Genomic DNA, 20,453 nt, shown 5'->3' on the forward strand with positions numbered 1-20,453 from the left:
AGAAGCAGGCTCCCTGCTGAGCAAGGAGCCTGATGCGGGACTCGATCCCAGAACGCTGGGATCACGACCTGAGCTGAAGGCAGCTGCTTAACCAACTGAGCCACCCAGGCGTCCCTTGGCTACCTTATTCTTAAACATTTAGCCTGGTGTAGTCTGCTGAAGATTTTTTTTTTTTTTTTTTTTTTTTTTTTTTTTAGTGAAAGAAGGAAGGAGCTTAGATATGACAAAGCCATTCAGAATTCTCACAGTTTTTTGATTCCCTAAAACTGGTTCTCACTGGCAAACATGAGACAGCTTCCCTTAGAGAAGCTCAAGGGTCCCTTCTTACTCTAAAGAGTCTACAGTTTAAAAGAGATGACTGTTTTTAACTGTATCTTAAGACTACGACACAGTTAAATTTCTTTTCTGCTTTCCAATTCACTCTATTTCAGAACTCAGAACAAGAATCACGGAATAAACAGGTCTATGAAGTCTTTAAATGTTAACCATTCTCTAATGGAAAAAAATTATGTTTTTGAGAAAAATTAAATATACTATATTTGGGAAGAAATAGAGCATTAATTTTCAAGAACCAATTAAAGTTACAACTGCAGTTGTTTGCTTTTTTTTTTTTTTTTTTTTAAAGATTTTATTTATTTATTTGACAGAGAGAAATCACAAGTAGATAGAGAAGCAGGCAGAGAGAGAGAGAGGGAAGCAGGCTCCCTGCCGAGCAGAGAGCCCGATGCAGGACTCGATCCCAGGACCCTGAGATCATGACCCGAGCCGAAGGCAGCGGCTTAACCCACTGAGCCACCCAGGCGCCCCCAGTTGTTTGCTTTTGATAACACTCTAATAAACAAAGAGCATCAATTCCATGAGAAAATGCATAGCATTAACCAGAAACTGTTAAAGGAAGAAACTAATATAAGTTGGCTGTCATTTTGACTAGTTCTGAGCATATATTATTGAATTAGACCTTATATTAGACTTGAGAAACCTTCATAATTTTAGAAAATAAGTCTCCTGGGGGGTGCTTGGGTGGCTCAGTCCTTAAGCCTCTGCCTTCAGTTCAGGTCATGATCCCAGGGTCCTGAGATTGAGCCCTGCATCACTGGGCACCCTGCTCAGCCGGGAACCTGCTTCTCCCTCTCCCTCTCCCCCTGCTTGTGTTCCTTCTCTTGCTCTGTCACTGTCAAATAAATAAATACAATCTTTCAAAAGAAGAAAATAAGAAACTTAGTCTCTTGGGATAGAGGCAAAAGAGACACAGTGAACATAGAATTCTTCTCATTTAGGTATTCTAGCCACTGTATATATTCCTTTGATCAAATGTTCTGGGATGAATGAATGACCATAATAGCCAAATTCAAGTCTGACCCAAAAATCCCAAAAAATATAAAATATTCAAATGAGAAGTTCTTGTAACTATGCAATTAAAACTAAGGCAATCTTTTTAACTAAAAAAATTTTCCTTTAATTTTGTTTTAATCAGAACTATAGAAGAAAATTTTTTGTAAAACCATTTCATGTCCTGTTTTCATTTTTAAAAATTCAGTGCCCAGGGCACCTTGGTGGTACAGTTATTTAAGTGTCTGACTCTTGGTTTCAGCTCAGGTAGTGATCTAATGGTCCTGAAAAAAAACCCCAGGTCAGGCTCCACACTCAGCATGGAGTTGGCTTAAGATTCTCTCTCCCTCTCTGCCCCAACACCTCTCCCCACTCCTACCTCAAACGCACTCTCTCTCAAAATTTATCTTTAAAAAAAAAAAAAAAATTCAGTGCTCAAGCAAATTAATAAAAAATTCCACAATTTAAGCTCAATCTCATAGAAAATAGAAGTGAAAGGGCTACCGGAATCCTTGCTCTTTTATGGCAAATGCTGGGGTTTCCAAGGGAAAGATTTCTGACTGCACAAACAGTTCTCTCACTCTTCGATCTATGACTTTCCCATACTGGGCACCAGCATCCAGAATGACAACAGCTCCTTCATAGTGGTGGCAGCCATCCTTAAGGTCTCCTCCAGCATTCTCCAGCTGCAAATATTAAAGAAAATGTCCTCTTAGTTATAACAATTAGAGCCCCTTTTTTAAAAAAAGTGGTCACTGTCAGCTCCAAAAACATACAGAACCAAAAAACTATTAACTTATACATATCCATTCGTGGGCATACACAAACACTTTAACGAAAGCCAGCGTTTACTGACTATGTAATATAGTCACTTTATATATAAAAGCATCTTAGATATATTATCTAACATGATAGGCATACAACCCAGCTATGCCAAAATATAGTCCTAGTTTATGCCTGCTATACTGGCATTATTACTGTAACAGGGCCTCCTTTGAATCTCAAAAGCATCCTAGCTTGAACCATGAATTATATATGGTCATCCTATCTAACAGTCACAGCATTCCTATGAGGGATATACTGATGAGGAACTGAAGTTTGCTGCCAGAATATAAGCATGCTCAAATTCACTTCATTAGGATTTTTTTGCTTTACCAGAAGAAAAGGCTATATCTATATATAGATACATGTACACACACATATACATGTATGTGTGTATATGTGTGTGTATATATATACACATATCTGTATATATCTATATCTATATCTATATGTATATATGCATCGAACCCATAGCATTAGAATTTTAAAAAGGTTTTTTAATCTTATCTCTGTCACCTATATATCAATAAGGCTTTTTCTGGAAAGCAATTTGGCAAAATGTAAAATTTTTAACTATATGTGCTGGAATAGTTACCTGGAACTAGCTTCAAATTATTCTAAGAGTAGGTGGATGTGGATGAAACAAGACTGTTTGCCTATGCACTGAAATCACCAAAGCTGGATGATAGATACACAGTCTTCTTATTTCAGCTAGCTTCTACTCTGTTTTTGTACATTTTACATAAGACAAAACTTTAAAAATATGTATGTACTCTGAAAAAACACTTGCAGGAAGCATATAATCTAATCCCATTTTAAAATATTTAATCAACAATGTATATACATACATGAAGAAGAAACATACAAACAGATACACACAAAAATATTAACAGCGGTTGTGTCTAAGCAATGAGTTACAGGTAAACCTACAATTTTTCCTTCTCATACTCTTCAGTATGTTTTAAATGTTCACAATAAACATTTTTGGGGTTTCCCCCCCTTCAGCTATAAAATTTGCACATAAAAAAGCATAAACCTGTCTTTCAGATACTTACATATCTGAAATCTGAAATTATGTATTACTAAATCTGAAATTATGTATCTGTATCCATGTCTCTTCCTTTTCCATTTATAAGAAAAAATAAATGCAGACCTCACAACATCACTGACATTTCTGCTACAGTAATGAAAAAAGCAACAATCACAGCTATCTTATAGAGGACGATTTGTGAGAGGAACAAAACCACAGGCCAGAAAGAACTACTCTGATCACAAAAATGAAGATTTAATCATACGAATACTGAACAGTATAGAAAAATCAGATCACAGAAAGAAGTTCATTAAATATATTAGAGTGCAAGAAATGCTAAAACTTTTTCCTTTCAGACCTCTGTCCTTAGTCAACACACAAACGCACATACTACTCTTTAAAGAATTTATCTAAAATTCCTTAATCTATTTTTTTATAAAGAATAGAAAGTGTTGGAGTGCCCGGATGGCTCAGTCAGTTAAGTGTCCAACTCTTAATCTCAGCTCAGGTCTTGATCTCAGGATAGGGAGTTCAAGTCCTACAAGGAGCTCCATGTCTAGTGGGGGAAAAGAAGGCAGGAGAAGTGGGGAGCAGAGGAAACAAAGAAAAGAAAGTTTTGGGGAGCCTGGTTGGCTTGGTCAATGGAGCACATGACTCTTGATCTCATAGTTGTAGTTTGAGCCCCATGTTGGCTATAGAGACTTAAAAATAAAAATTTTTAAAGACTGTTTTTGAAGGACCACTTTGTTAGTATGTAAATTTCGCAGATTTCAGTCCCTTTATCACTGTCAAAGTTTTTGCCAAATTAGTACAACCTGTTTGTTTTTGTTTTTTACATTGTAGGCAGAGTTCTCACTTTGCATGATTCTGACATGAATAAATTTCAGTTATCACAGTTTATATCAAGGTTAGTTAACTAACATCAGTCTGCAACAAGGCTCAAATTTCAGTTACCACATATTAGCTGTAATTACACTAAGTACAAATTTCGCTATTCAATCCATATTCAATCCAGCTCTTCAATCCATAAATCATCACATAAATAACAAATATGGTGGTCAATGATTAATGTGTCCTTTCTTTTAGAGTTTATTGCAATTGGATACTATAAAACAAATAGCAAGAGAACAGTTATATTACCTACTTGTTGCCCGGTGATAAATCCACATGACATTTTACACCTATGGATAATCCAAAGGCAGGGGAAGACCAACAAAAATGAAAATACAGCAAAGAAATGAAAACTTCGACACTGGAAGTGAAATATGAATCCACTGTAAATGAAGTTACAGAAGAAATTACTGGCCATGGTAGTGCTGACACTGCTGTGGTTTGAGTGCCTCTAAATGTGCAGCCAGAGGAACTTGGTTAACTTATCAATTATCAATGAGCAAAGCAACCGTGATGAAAAGGATGACAATGTCCCAGAGAAAGTAACTCCAGGAAAATCCTTCACATTAAAGAAACTCTTGGAAGGGTGCCTGGGTGACTCAGTTGGTTAAGTGTCTGCCTTTGGCTCGGGTCATGATCTCAGGGTCCTGGGATCAGTTCCCACGGTTGGGAGCCTGCTTCTTCCTCTGCCCCTGACCCTACTCGTGCTCTCTCTCTATCAAAAGTAAATAAATAAAATCTTAAAAAAAAAAACTCTTGGACATATTTCATGACATTTCAATCGTAAAGGATAAAAAGTCAAAAGCCAACAAGGCATAGAAAAGATGCAAAGGAAAGCACTGTTCAAAATACTCTTGATTCATATTTCACAAAGTAAACAATTCTCACTGTGTTTTAACTTATACTAAACAGTTACAGTATTTTATTTCTCTATACTTGTATAATTAACAGGAAGATTTAATGTTTTAATGAAATATTTGAAAGGTCCCAAACATCATAATCCTTCCACTGATTAAAATTGCTTTGCATGGTGAGCATCTGGGTGGCTCAGTCAGTTAGTCATCAGAGACTTTTTTTAAAGATTTTATTTATTTATTTGAGAGAGAGAGTGCACAAAAGCAGGGACAGCAGCAGGCAGAGGGAGAGGGAGAAGCAGACTCCCCGTGGAGCAGGCAGCCCAATGTGGAACTTGATCCCAGATCTGAGCCAAAGGCAGATGTTCAACCGACTGAGCCACCCAGGTGCCTCTAAGCATCCAAATCTTGATTTCACCTCATGATGTCATGATGTCAAGGTGGTGAGACTGACTCCTGCAACATGCTCTGTGCTGGGCCGGGGGCCTGCTTAAGATTTTCAGGATGCCTGGGTGGCTCAGTCAGTTACACGTCGGACTCCTAGTGTCAGTGCACGTCATGATCTCATAGGTCGTGAGATCAAGCCTGCATCAGGCTGCACACTCAGCAAGGTTCTGCTTGAAGATTCTCCCTCTGCCCCTCCCCCAACTCTTCTGCATGTGTGCAAACGCACGTGCACGCATGCACGTGCTCTCTCTCTCTAAAAAGAAAGAAAGAAATCACTTCTCCTGGTTTCAGCTTGCACAATCATTGTTATGGTCATTCTACTATTATATAGTGAAGACTGTCATCTGTATTTCTTTGAATCAACTTATTTTTACCTAATTGAATTTTTAAAGAAAAACATACTGTTTTCTCGCCAGTTTTTGAAAATGTTCAATCATATGACATCAGAGGTCATTGAGGAAATACTAAATCCCTGGCACATTCTTTCTACCTCAGCCATCAACTTGCCTATATGGCACAAACTTCAACAACTCAGGGAGGAAAAGCAAAAAGGTCACCCATAACGTAAGCAAAAGTTCCTTTCCTTCAAAACCTGAGCTCCATTTACTCCTACTTCAAAGTTAAAAAGTTTGATAGACTTCCAAACCTTAACAGATTAGAAAAAGGACCGTAATGAGAAAATAAGTTGTTAGTCACTTCAATAGTAGAGATAAACAAAATTCAACACTACACAGCAGAAAAATCTATTATCTATGTATACAATTAAAAAGTAAACACAGGGGTAATTGGCTGGCTCAATCTGTAGGGTATGCAACTCTTGGTCTTAGGTTGTAGAGATTACCTACAAATAAAATCCTTAAAAGAAAAAGAAACACAAAAGCCTAAAAGGTTCACACCCCTCTCAACTGACTCAAGTCATCATAATAAAGTAAATAATGGGGGTGTCTGGGTGGCTTAAACGTTAGGCGTCTGCCCAGGGTCCTGGGATGAGCCTTGCATCTGTCTCCCTGCTCAGCCAAGAGCTTGTTTCTCCCTCTCCCACTCCCCCTGCTTGTGTTCCCTCACTGTCTCTCTGACAAAAAAATAAATAAAATCTTAAATAAATAGATAAATATTTTTTTAAATTTTTTAAAAAGTAAAAGATGTTCATAAACTTATCTTTTAAGACATCAATAAACAATATTAAGAAAACAAACCATATCAGTACCCTAATTTAACAAATAAGGCAAAAGAATCTGACAGATTATCCTAAAATGGAGATAGAATCATTTTTGGATGTTCCTGAATTTCCAGGTATCACTGAACAACTAGACAGCAAAACCAAAAACTAAATGACAATTTATCTCCCCAAATACAATCTGGTAGGAATAAACTACCATTGTCACAAACTGCAGTGTGACAGCATTTGGCTGGGAAACCACCCAGTTTCACTGAATTAACTCTGAGAAAAGAATTCCAAGATAGTCAAACAGGGACTCAGTAGGAAGCACAGGGGTCAGGGGCGGCAGGTGGCTCAGTCAGTTAAGCCCTTGACTTTTGTTTTCAGCTCAGGTCATGATCTCAGGGCCCTAGGATTAAGTCCCAATTTGGGATACAGACTCAAGTGGGGAGTCTGCTCAAAGATTTTCTCGCTCTGCCCCTCCCCCTACACATGCACACTCTCTCAAATAAATAAATCTTTATTTTTAAAAAAGAAAAGAAAAGAAAGCACAGGGGCCCATTCGACTACAGCAGTCGCACTGGGAGAAGGTGTACATACCCAATAGTACATAGTACAATGGGTAGTAGGAGACCCAAGGTAAGACTTAAAGGGATGGAAGTTTAATCCCCATGAACCTCCTCAACTAATGGGCCAGTTTCCCCTCTAGAACAAGGCTCACAAATGAGGACCAAATGCTGGGAGCAGAATCAAAATTAAGCAGGACAAGGGCAAGGAAGAAGGAAATAGAAGGGTCAAACTAAAATAGCTGGAAAAGGGGCGCTTGGGTGGCTCAGTCACTAAGCATCTGCCTTCAGCTCAGGTCCTGGGATTGAGGCCCGCATGGGGCTCCCTGATCAATGAGAGGCCTGCTTCTCCCTCTCCTACTCCCGCTGCTTGTGTTCCCGCTCTCCCTGGCTAGCTCTCAATCAAATAAATAAATAAAATATTTTAAACTAATTACTTAATTAATTAACTAAAACAGGGGGAAGAATCAGAGCAAGGAATCCTCAGAAAACAAGCTGCCTTAATTTTAACGGAAGAGGGGGCTCTATAAAGCCATAAAAGTTATCTGAACTGAAATTCCTTCTAAAAACTCAGGAAAATTATATTCACATACAAGAGAAACAAATTTTAGAAGTCAAATCCCATACAAAGTTACTCAAAATAAAAAAGAGAGAATAAGGAATAAAAACATCTCTACAAGAGCAAGCCAAAAAGGGAAACAGATCAAAACTGGAAAGCATAATTTCTAAATGAACTAAAAGATATTAAGAAAATTATACGAGGCATAAAAGATTATGAATCAAAATTAGACTATGAACCCAGAATGACCAATCTCAAGAGTCTAAGAGTCTGTTTCTTGGTTTGCCTTTCTTTTTTCCCCTTTCACTCGTTTGTTTTGTTTCTTAAATTCCACGTAAGAGTGAAATCATATATATTTGTCTTCTCTGACTTATTTTGCTTAGCATAACACTCTCTAGCATCATCCACACAGCTGCAAATGGAAAAATATGGATTGCTTCACAAATTTGCAGATCATCCTTGCACAGGGACCATGCTAATCTTCCCTGTACTAACATATATCCTTAACAAGTTACTGGGCTTTAAAGAAAACAAACCTTACAATATTTTGGATAAAAAGCACACACGACTCATAATTCACTCAACTATACATTTTATAATAAATTTTTAAAATAAAACAAAAAGGAACTAACATTTACTTCACACCTAGTATTTCATGTGCTTTACATATTATCTCATTCATAATGATATGTATTTCTATTTTACAGATGAAGAAAATGAGATTCACTGTATCCCTTGCCTAAGGACACAATGGCAGAAGTAAAAGGTAAATGTAGGCCTTTCAAACCCCAAAACAATTAACACTACAGAATTAAAGTGGGTAAATATTCACTATATTGGAAGACTACCTTCAAAGTTATCTTAATTTTTAATATTTTGGGACTCAAAAGAAGTAAGCTTTAATAATTTAGAAAGTTTGCTTACATGAATGAAATAACATTCTGCAGATGTCTGAGAAAAGTAGCATTACACTATATAAATGATTTTGGAAGTTGAATTTCATCAGTACTAAACTTATTCAGGTATTTGCTCTTCAAAAAGACACTTTAGTAAACTTCAGTTGCCAAAATAAGTTTTAGGATTAAAAGAGATTTTAAGACCCCCTCCCCACCACCACCACCACCACACACACAAAGACATTTTAGTCATTTGAAATACTCAACTACCCAGAATAATCCTTTCATTTCCAGAAGGCGACTAGAAGTAGCATATTTACTTATATAATCTCACCACACCTATAACTCAGGAAAAATAACATTTTCTTCACAGAATTATCTAACACCTGAGGTACTTTAGAAATGTCAACAAACTAAAATAAAAAATTAAAAAAAAAAAAAAGAAATGTCAACAAACTTTACTGGAGGTGTTTTTTTTTTTTTTTTTAATTAACATATAATGTATTATTTGCTTCAGGGGTACAGGTCTGCAAATCATTAGTCTTACACAACTCACAGCACTCACCACAGCACATACCCTCACCAATGTCCATCACCCAGCCACCCCATTCCCTCCCACCCCCTTTCCCTCCAGCAACCCTCAGTTTGTTTCCTGAGATTAAGAGTCTTTTTTATGGTTTCTCTCCCTCTCTGGTTTCATCTTGTTTCATTTTTCCCTCCCTTTCCCTATGACCCTCTATCTTGTTTCTCAAATTCCTGGCATCAGTGAGATCATATAATTGTCTTGCTCTGATTGACTTATTTTACTTAGCATAATACCCTCCACTGAAGGTTTTTCTTAAGAAACTATCATCTTACATACAACGCTGAATGAAGTTTGAGCCTTCAATTAAAGGGCTAAGTCAAAGAGTTAGACTCTTCAGCTCTTGACCTTATCATATGCTTGTGTTCTACCCTCCTTTTCTATTTTTGAGAAATTTTAAACCTACAGAAACCTACAGAAAGGTTGAAAATATGGTATAGGGTGCCTGGCTGGCTCAGTCAGAAGAGCATGTAACTCCTGATCTTGGGGTTGTGAGTTCAAGCCCCACCCTAGTTGTAGAGATTACAAAATAATAATAAAATAAACTCAAAAAATTTTAGATTTAAATAAACTTTTTTAAAAAGCTATGCCACAATAAACCCCCCTGTCCACCTAAATTCAACAGTAGTAACGTTCAGTATAACGTTGCATTATTTCTATCTATATATACTTCTTCCTCTGAATTACTGGAAAATAAATTATAGATACCTCTCTTCCAAAAAAATTTCGCAGCATGTACTTACTTCCTACCAAAAGGGACATTCCCTTATATTACTACTATACACAATCACACCCAATAAATTTAACACTAATGGTATCTACACACGAATTTCCTTAAATGTCACCACTAATGTCCTTTATGGTTTTGTTTTGTTTCATTTTTCAGACTGTAGAGCGAGAGCACACAAGAGAGTATGGGGAGGGGCACACAGAGAGAGAGAAAATCCAGAAGCAGGGCGCCTGGGTGGCTCAGTGGGTTAAGCCGCTGCCTTCGGCTCAGGTCATGATCTCGGGGTCCTGGGATCGAGTCCCACATGGGGCTCTCTGCTCAGCAGGGAGCCTGTTTCCCTCTCTCTCTCTCTCTCTCTCTGCCTGCCTCTCCATCTACTTGTGATTTCTCTCTGTCAAATAAATAAATAAAATCTTTTAAAAAAAAAAAAAAAAATCCAGAAGCAGACATACCCATCCACTGAGGGTGGAGCCTGATCCTAGGACCTTGAGATCATGACCTGAGCCCAAATCAAAGTCTGCTACTCAACCAACTGAGCCACCCAGGTGCCCCTGGCTTTTTTGTTTTGTTTTGTTTTTAATTCCAGAACCCTATCAAAAACCACAGACTCTATACTCACACTGTCATGTCATTGTCTCCTTTAATCTAGAACTATCTATTCACTTTTTTACAGTCTTTTAGGACATGGACATTTTTTTAAAAATTCAAATCAGCTTTTTGTAGAATATGCCTCAACCAGAATCTATTTGTTGCCTTATGATTAGATTCCAGGTAAACTTTTGGCAACAATCTTACACTGGTGATGTAACTATGCCTCTTCCTAATAAAACACAATGGCAAGGACACAATGTCATTTTGTTCCACTATTGATGATCCAGACTTTGATCAGTTCGTTAACAAGTCTATGTGCTTAAAAGTTAAAAAAAAAAAAAATCTGATTTTAAGTCCTCCCCCCTGCTTAAAAATCCTACAACGATTTCCCCTCAGAATAAAGTTCAATTAAGTCCAAAATACCTTGCAAGCCCTATAAGGCCTTGATCTAATCTTTAACTTAAACTGCTATTTAAACACCCCCATGATCCCACAGAGGGTAATGTCCTCTTTAGCTGAAAAATCCCAACATGGACAAATCAATCTCAGACATGCCAACTGAAAGAAGCCAAACATCTCTAAAATCACACTATATCTTAAATTTTCCATTAGCTCAGTGACACAGCTGTCACTGCCATGGCCATCGTACGTACAATTTGACATAAAATCCCTCAAGGGAAAGAGATTCCCTGGAGTCTCAGAAAACTTCCCTTAAAGCAGAAAGATGCCCCAAGGATTGAGCAAAAGAAATATAGCTGAGCTTGGCTGAAATTCATCTAGAATAGACATTCTGAAGCTTTATATAACTCACCAAGTATGTCATTTCTCTATGTATTCTATAAACACTGAGCAAGACCCCTGGAGAGTACAGTGGTCTCTTACCCTAGTAGTTAGTATCACTGGACAAGTGCACCCCTTTAACATTTAAAAACCACCTGAAGAAGGACCGAATTCTGGTTACTACCTAAAAAACTTCCATTGACATCTTCTGGTAAGATCAAGGAAGTACTAGCATCAAAACTTGCAGAATGAGTCATCAATGGCCTGGAAAAAAACTCCAGAAGTAACTGAGCACTCTCAAGAAATGGTGAATCATCAAAACTCTTGACGGCATAGATGATGTGTGGAAAAACAGTTCTTAGACAACTCAGATCAAAAACTAACTTAAAAGTGTCAGACTAAACATGCAGAAAGCTTAAAAAATATCAAAAACTAATTTAGTTCATACCTTTTTAATTGTAAATGGTATATAATTCTCAAAAAAGTCTAAATCTTTTATGATATATATAAAAAATTCTAGGCGCAACTATTGAATACAGGTGACAGTTATGCAACAGTTCATTTTATGTATATGTATAGGAAAGAAGTTTGACCACATGCTTACATCTGTTTAGCTGGTTAGGAGCTTTATATTTAAAGCCTTTACTTTATTTATTTTTTACTATATTTAAAGCCTCTACTTAGGCATGTTTTTTAAACAACTTTTTTTAAGATTTTATTTTTATTTATTTGACAGACAGAGATCACAAGTAGGCAGAGAGGCAGGCAGAGAGAGAGGAAGGGAAGCAAGTTCCCTGCTGAGCAGAGAGCCCGATGTGGGGCTTGATCCCAGGACCTGGGATCATGACCCCAGCCGAAGGCAGAGGCTTTAACCCACTAAGCCACGCAGGTGCCCAACTTATGCATGTTTTTATATTCTATATGTAACATTGTATCATTGGCCCTAATTCTTCACTATTCCCTATATCCATGCCATTCCTCATATGACTTTGCAGTTTATCTTGTTTTAGGCAGAATGTATTTCCACACTCTTGACATTGGGCTCAACCATGAGATTTGTTTTGACCACTATAAGGGCTGAAATGGTGATTCTACTTGCATCCTGTGCGTCTGCCATTATGAAAACACCATCAACCTAGTAGTCCCAATAGACAGGTGACAGTAGTGGAGCTCAGCAATGCTGAGCTGACCCACAAACTTGTCAGTACTAAATTAACTCACATGTCCTTCTGAAAATTTTTAATACCACCTAAAGTGAAATTTTACAAAAAGTGTTTAACACCAAAGCATCCACGGCAGGTTCTCAATCTGTAACATACTATGATTCTGCTTTCCCTAGCCATATATAGTAGAAATACCTAAGAATGCAGGGCAAAATTATTCAAAATGGCTATAATCATGCTTAGCTCTCTATGTCCTTAAGATACACATTATACTGACTCTCTAGCTTTAGAAATTTAAAACATAAATGCATACTTATCTTTTTTTAAGGGGGTAACTAATGAAGGAAAGACATCAGGGAAAAGGAACCACTATTAATTAACCTCTGGAGAGGTAGGCCTGGTGAACCCAAGATTTACCATACCACGAACAGACAGAAAAGTTCTTATAAAACACCTGAAAATAGTTTTTATATGCAAATACTGCACTAATGCCAAGGCTGCATTAAGAAAGAAAGAAATTAAAATCCAGTTTTTTGCTATTATTAAATAAAGAAGTTGTTCATTCCTACTGATACATGTTTATAAAGCCAATCTAAAAGTAGCCTGTCTGCCCACAAACCACATCCTACTTCCATTAAAATACAGCTGAACAAGGTACTTTTCAAAATACCCTTAAGAACAAAATATTATGATGCAATTTTTTTTAAGTTTATTTTACTCTACCAATGGTTATTTCTTCTGGGCATCAAGATTATTATAACCTAAATATTTTAAACTGTACAAAATAAAAATACCAAAACCTATTAGGGTCTATCCTCTGACCCAGTAATTCCACCTCTAGGTTTATCCAAAAGTAATGAACATCTATGTCCACAAAATCTGGAAACAGTCCACATGGCCATCAACATGTGAATGGAATAATTCTAGCATATCCTACAGTGGAATACTACACAACAATAAAAATGAACTACTGATACAGTAACATAGATCAATCTCAAAAACATTATGCTGAGTGAAAGAAGCCAAAAATCACTATATGGTTCCATTTATATAAAGTTCAAAGCAGACAAAACTAATGTCTGACTATAGAAATTGGAACAGTGGTTACTGCTGAAGGAACCAAGGGACATGCAAGAACTTGGGAGTAACAGAAATGGTTTTTATCTTGACTGGGGTAGTGGTTACACAGGTATACACTTTTGTCAAAATTCAAATTGTACACTTAAAGATCTATACAATTTGCATATGAACATTTTACCTCAATAAAAACAAGCAAAACAAAATACTTACTAGTGACCTTTTTCAAATCATGTGTCTCCACAAACTGAAAAACAATGTTACAATAAGTAATTGTTTACCCTCAGCCTTCAGGAGCACCAGATGGTCGAGCTCAGCCATGGTGTCAAAAACAAGGCCAAACTTCAAATCTAAGAGCCACTCCATTACAAAACCAAAATCTATCAGGTGAAATCCACTTAAGTGGATTAAGCATCCAATTAACTGTCCATTAAAAGTTTATACTTTTATTCCTAATTACCTTTAATTTCCTTTTAAAAGGTTATCTCCTCAGACTAACCTGTAAGTCTGGTGCCTTATTTCACCCAATCAGATGTTGGGAGTTGGGAGGACGATATCTCACAGTTCATGACAATAATGCAACAACATGAAAATGCTGTAACTTACATAAATTATAATTTATATATATTATAACTTAGGATCTCACAACAAAAATGGATCAAAGACTTATACATAAGAGCTAAAGCTACAAAGCTTTTAGAAGAAAACATAGGCAATTATACAAGATTTAAGGTCATCAGTAAATGCTCCTAGGAGGCAAACTATAAAACAGACTCTTACCTATAGAGAACAAAGAGGATTGCTAGATGGGAGGGTGAAGGATGAGCTAAATGGGTGATGGGTATTAAAGAGGGCACTTGTGATGAGCACTGAGAATTATACGTAAGTGATAAAACACTAAATTCTACTCCTGAAACTAAGATTAGGTTATATGTTAGCTGGAATTTAAAAAAAAAAAAAAAAACAACAACAACTTCGGGGGGGGGAAAAAAGGACCGAAAGACAAGTGACTAAAATAAGTTAAACATCAAAATTATAAGCTTTTGTGTATTAGAAGACACCATTAAGAAAGTAAAAACCCAGAGAATGGCAGAAAGTATCTGCAAGGCATATTTCTGTTAAGAAACTTGTCACTAGGGGCGCGTGGGTGGCTCAGTGGGTTAAATCCCCTGCCTTCAGCTCAGGTCATGAGCCCTGGGTCCTGGGATAGAGCCCCACATCCGGCTCTCTGCTCAGCGGGGAGTCTGCTTCCCTTCCTCTCTCTCTGCCTGCTTCTCTGCCTACTTGGGATCACTGTCTGTCAAATAAATAAATGGAATCTTTAAAAAAAAAAAATGGCTATAAAAAAAAAGAAACTTAGGGCACCTGGGTGGCTCAGTGGGTTAAAGCCTCTGCCTTCAGCTCAGGTCATGATCCCAGAGTCCTGGAATCGAGCCCCACAAACGGCTCTCTGCTCAGCAGGGAGTCTGCTTCCTCCTCTCTCTGCCTGCCTCTCTGCCTACTTGTGAACTCTGTCAAATAAATAAATAAAATCTTTAAAAAAAAATTTAAAAAAACATCATTAAAATAAAGAACTCTTATAACTCAATAAGAAGACAAGTAATTGACTTTCAAAAATCAGCAAAGATTTGAATAGACACTTCCCCCAAGAAAATATACAGATGGACAATAAGCACATGAAAAGATGTACGGGGCGCCTGGGAGGCTCAGTGGGTTAAGCCTCTGCCTTCGACTCAGGTCATGATCTCAGGGTCCTCGGATGGAGCCCTGAGTCAGGCTCTCTGCTCGGCAGAGAGCCTGCTTCCCCTTCTCTCTCTGCCTGCCTCTCTGCCTACTTGTGATCTCTCTGTCAAATAAATAAATAAAAATCTTCAGAAAAGATGTTCAACATCATTGGTCATTAGGGAAATGCAAATCAAAATCACAATGAGATATCACTTAATACCCACTATGATGGCTATAATCCAAAAGACAAGTGTTGCAAAAATCTGGAGAAATTAGAACCTCATGCACTCCTGACAGAAATGTAAAATACTGCGGCTGCTTTGGAAAACAGTTTGACTATTCACCAAAAGGTTAAACACAGAATTACTACCTGACCCAGCAATTATATCCCTATGTATATACCAAAACGAAATGAAAACTTATGTCTACACAAAAACTTGTACAAGAATATTCATAGCAGGGGCGCCTGGGTGGCTCAGTGGGTTAAAGCCTCTGCCTTTGGCTCAGGTCATGATCCCAGGGTCCTGGGATCAAGCCCTGCATTGGGCTCTCTGCTCAGTGGGAGCCTGCCTCCCTCTCTCTCTCTCTGCCTGCCTCTTGGCCTATTTGTGATCTCTGTCAAATAAGTAAATAAAATCTTAAAAAAAAAAAAAGAATATTCATAGCAGCATTATCCATAAAGTATAAAAACCCAGTGTCTATCAAATGATGAATGAATAAGTAAAAGGTGGTATATCCATACAACAGAATATTATTTGGTAATAAATAAGGTGCTTAACACATGCAAAAGAAAAATGAACTTTGAAAGCACTGCACTACATAAAAGAAGCCAGTCACAAAAGACTACATACTGCAAGAGTCTAGTCATATAAAATGTTCAGAATAGGCAAATCTGTAGAGACAAACATATTAGTAGTTGCCTAGGGCTGGGAGAGAAAGGCAGGCCAGGAAACAGGAGGACTGATTGCTAAAAGGTACAGGATTTATTTTGGGGCTGATGAGAATGTTCCAAAATTAACTGTGTTTGATGGCTGTACAAATCTGTGAATACATTAAAAACAACTGAACGGTGCCTTTTATACAGCACAATTTTATGATATATGAGTATCTCAATAAAGCAGTTATAAAAATATTTTTTTAAGAAAAGTAAAGAGTAGAATCTAGGTGGTATACCTAAATGCTGACTAAAATTTCTTTTAACTTGTCAGTTTGAAATTTTTCAGAAAATGTTAAAGAGGGGGAAATTATAGCATTAAAAAGTTTCACTATTACCAATAAACATACAAAAACAATTATTTATCTGTAAGTATTTTTATATTCATCTAAATTTTCCCAAATTAGTTAGGGATTCTTCATCCAAAATTTGTTCTAAGCTGCATTTTACAATACTGGAGTCTTAGATTCATATTCATAATGACACTTAGAGGATAAAAATTACTAAAACTAGTTCTCCCAATTACAGACAAGGTGAAAGTGATTTAAATTTACATAGATCTCAGTTAAGTTTTAAGAGACAAAAAGGATTCTGTCCTCCTGTGACAAACAAGAATAACAGAATTTTGCAGGTCCAAGCAGCTTTAGAAGTTTGGGGAAATATCCCCTGCAAATGTTATGGTAGCTTAGAGCAGATTATTTTACCTGGTCAATTTCAACAGTGCTGGTTCTTACCTTTTAGAAAACAAGTAACTTGACACACAATTTTTAAGAATTTCATAAACTCTTAGTATAGTTACTAATTCAGAAATATTCTAATATACACATTAGGATTAAATTTTAGCCAAATTTTAAATAGATGTCACTATTGAAATCAAGATCCAAACTCAGGGCAATATGTGCTCTATAACTGGAGTGACCATGTGGCCCAGTTTGCCGGACTGTCCTAATTTACAAGTTATTCCCACACCTATCCATTTATCTCAGAGTCTTAATTTCTTAACCTGTTAATTTTTAACCTATGAATAACTGCATTAAAGTAACATAGGATGGGGTTTGTTACACTTTCACTTTATACTCCCCACCTTCTAGTTCTGCGGAGTACAGGTATAATGAACACAGAGTTCTCACTTCTAACTTCAGGTCCAATCTGAAAGCCAACCACTGATATCCCATTTCTTTTTCCAGATCCTTTCCTAATAAAATGGAAGTACACTTGGACAGGGACATCTAAGGGTAGATAACTCTATCCAGCCTTGAGTGCCACAGCCATTGCTCAGCTTGCAAGATGCACCAAACCTCTGGCCAGCATCATCTGGTCACTGGGAAATATAAATAAGGCATCTGTAAAGTATATGCAGGAAAGAGATATATATATATGTTCATGCATGATGTCCAGAGAGAGTGAGAGTAATTTGAGCATTCTTGCTACAAGAGTTTTGCCATTTATTTACTATATTGTATAAAACCACAAGTATTTTTCTTTGGTAATATTTTATTTTACATCAATTATCATTAATTTTTAGCAATTCCTCTTATGTTTAAGTTCCCCAGTTTAGACAAAAAATTATAAGGTCACACTACTATAACCAAACACCTTGCTCCCTATGACATTATAATGTACCATATTAGGGAATGCACACACCAACTATATAAACCATCTCCTTGGTCCTCAAAACAATGACCGTGAAGCCGTGGCAAGGGTCCACCACTAGAAAACCAACTAACACCACATTACTACTATAGTAGAGCTATTTTTTTTGAATCACTGTGATTCTTAAGAAAATACAGAAACTTTTCTATTTCACAATAATAATGAAAAAGGTATTCTACACAAGCCAGAATTATACATGCTATACAAAGATTCAAATTTCTATGAAATTATTACTTTTCTGTTGATTAACAAAGAGCTTCAGAATTATGTTTTATCCCTAAGGACTTTATTCATTTTGAGCATCTAAACAGTCTAGGTTAGTAGGAAACATGAAGACACACTGTAAGCACCATGACAGAGGTAAATTATATTCTTCTGTATAGCAAATAAGTATTCATTACATTAAATAGCATCTTTTGAAATAGGAATCATTAAACAGCCTTTTAAAAGTATCAAATACATTTGAACAAGTCTACATTTTAAAAAAATACTTAAAAGACAATTATCTTCCCTAAGTAACAAGTTGGCCCAGATAAAGACAAGGCTATCTAAGGTTCCTGGAGGAATTTCAAAACCTTCCAAGTCTAACAGGAAACAAAAATATATATATATTTCTTCTGTCTGTAACAGCTCTTACATTCTAGATGAATGGGTCAAAGTGTTGTTGTTTTTTTTTTTTTTTAAGTCAGGGAAGGGAAAAAAGACAGGGAGGTAAGTGTGAAGGGGAAAGGGGCAGACTCTCTTAAGCAGGCTCCATCCCCAGCGCAGAGCCCGATGAGGGGCTCAATCTCACAACACTGAGACCATGACCTGAACCAAAATCAAGAGCCCGACACTTAACCAACTGAGCACCTAGATAAATATCTTAATATCTGAACAAAATCTGAAGCAGGGAAAAAAAAAAAAAAACTTTGACCTTTGAAAAAAGTTCTATAAAGTTATCATAAAAGGACAGTTATTTAATACTCATGCATCCCAGGTAAAAAATGTTATCTCTCAATTCAATTCAAAAACTTTAATTTAAAGGGGCGCCTGGGTGGCTCACTCATTTAAGCGGCTGCCTTCGGCTCAGGTCATGATCCCAGAGTCCTGGGATCCAGCCTAACCCCTCGCCGGGCTCATGCTCTCCGTCTCACTTCTTTCTTTTTCTTTCTTTTCTCCCCCGCCCCCAAGATTTATTTATTTATTTATTTATTTGACAGAGATCACAAGTAAGCAGAGAGGCAAGCAGAGAGAGAGAGGGAAGCAGTCTCCCCGCTGAGCAGAGAGCCTGATAAGGGGCTGGATCCCAGAACCCGGGATCATGACCTGAGCCGAAAGCAGAGGCTTTAACCCACTTAGCCACCCAGGCGCCCCTCTGTCTCACTTTCTTAAATAAAATCTTAACAAAAAATAAAATTTGGTTTGTCTTATTTAAAAAAAAATATTTAAAAATGCCAATTTTAAAAGTTTAACAGATGTCGTTAAAGATTCTATATCACACGCAATTTATAAAACACCTTTAATTCAAGTATGATTTACCCTAGTCAACATCTCAGTAAAGGTGATAGAGCAGGTCCCACTTCTACTCCAGAGTCTGAGGCTTAGATAAGGCCAAAAAGTGGGAAACTTGACAAGTAGTCCAAGTAGCCCAGAACAATATTCTGATAATCCTGCCTTAATAAAACAGAAAATAGTTACTATGTCTGATACTTGACCTATATATTATTCACATATAACACAGAGTAGCTATAAAAAAAAAAGTTTTAAATAAACCATTACATAAAATCTTAACTTCTTAATTACATTATCTCAACTCCTTAACTAAGAAAACTATAACCTCTGATTTGGATAATTAATCAGCCCAAATGTTTTTATAGATTTTAGGTCTCTCCCTAATTTCTATCGTGCAAAAATGTCATTTTAGAAAATCCTGATACAAACTGAAATGCACCAGAATAGGAATCAAAATCAGCTCTTTCCTCCCACTTTAATTTATGAACCAGGATTTACACAGAACTTTCAGAGTCAAATTGATGTACAAAGTAAGCTTGGGCACAGTACTTATATTTCACTCCAGAGGGAAGGGTGGTTCAGCAGTAAACTATGGAAGAGAGATGCCTACTCAGATTTCCAGGTGGATCTCTTAAAAATATCTTATTTCACCTAATTTATTATGCATATTATCTCATGTTTACACATCTCTTTACTTGAAATGTTTCTTATGATCAATGACATATCGTGGTTTAACTGTAGGGAGTTTTTCCTCCTTAAGAGTACATGAAATAATAATAGATTTGATGAAATACGTTATTTCCCTGACGGCTCCTCCTCAAAGTGCTTCCAATTCAGTTCATATCTAATTGTTACTCCAAAACACAAAAACTAAACAACAACAAAAAAACAACACATGCTTGAGTACGCTATAAAACATAAAGGACCTTGAAATAAAATTAATCAGCAATTCACTTGAGGCTCAAATTTATCAAGACTCTCCTTAAAAAGCAAGTTAAAACAAAAATATCAACTAGGAAAAAAAAAATGATGTTCTATACTCCTGGGACAAATATATTTGGAAACTGAGTCTTGAACTTAATTTTGTGAAAATACCCTTCTCAAATCACGACATATCTTTCAAAGTCTATAAATTAGGTTTGAGTCCTCCTATTAGTACAGTCATTTCCT

General features: G+C 36.7%; 1 protein-coding gene and 1 pseudogene across 3 annotated transcripts in view; both read right to left on the minus strand.

Annotated features, from left to right (window-relative positions):
* GMPS (guanine monophosphate synthase) overlaps positions 1-20,453 on the minus strand; it is a 75,204-nt gene that overhangs the window by 51,111 nt on the left and 3,640 nt on the right. For all 3 annotated transcript variants that reach the window (XM_032344093.1, XM_032344104.1, XM_032344102.1), the window contains exon 2: positions 1,834-2,015. In XM_032344093.1, the coding sequence (XP_032199984.1) occupies positions 1,834-2,015 (182 nt within the window). The remainder of the gene's footprint in view (positions 1-1,833; positions 2,016-20,453) is intronic.
* LOC116581625 lies at positions 8,080-8,170 on the minus strand (annotated as a pseudogene).

The sequence above is a fragment of the Mustela erminea genome, chromosome 1, assembly GCF_009829155.1.
Source record: "Mustela erminea isolate mMusErm1 chromosome 1, mMusErm1.Pri, whole genome shotgun sequence".
Classification (NCBI taxonomy): domain Eukaryota; kingdom Metazoa; phylum Chordata; class Mammalia; order Carnivora; family Mustelidae; genus Mustela; species Mustela erminea.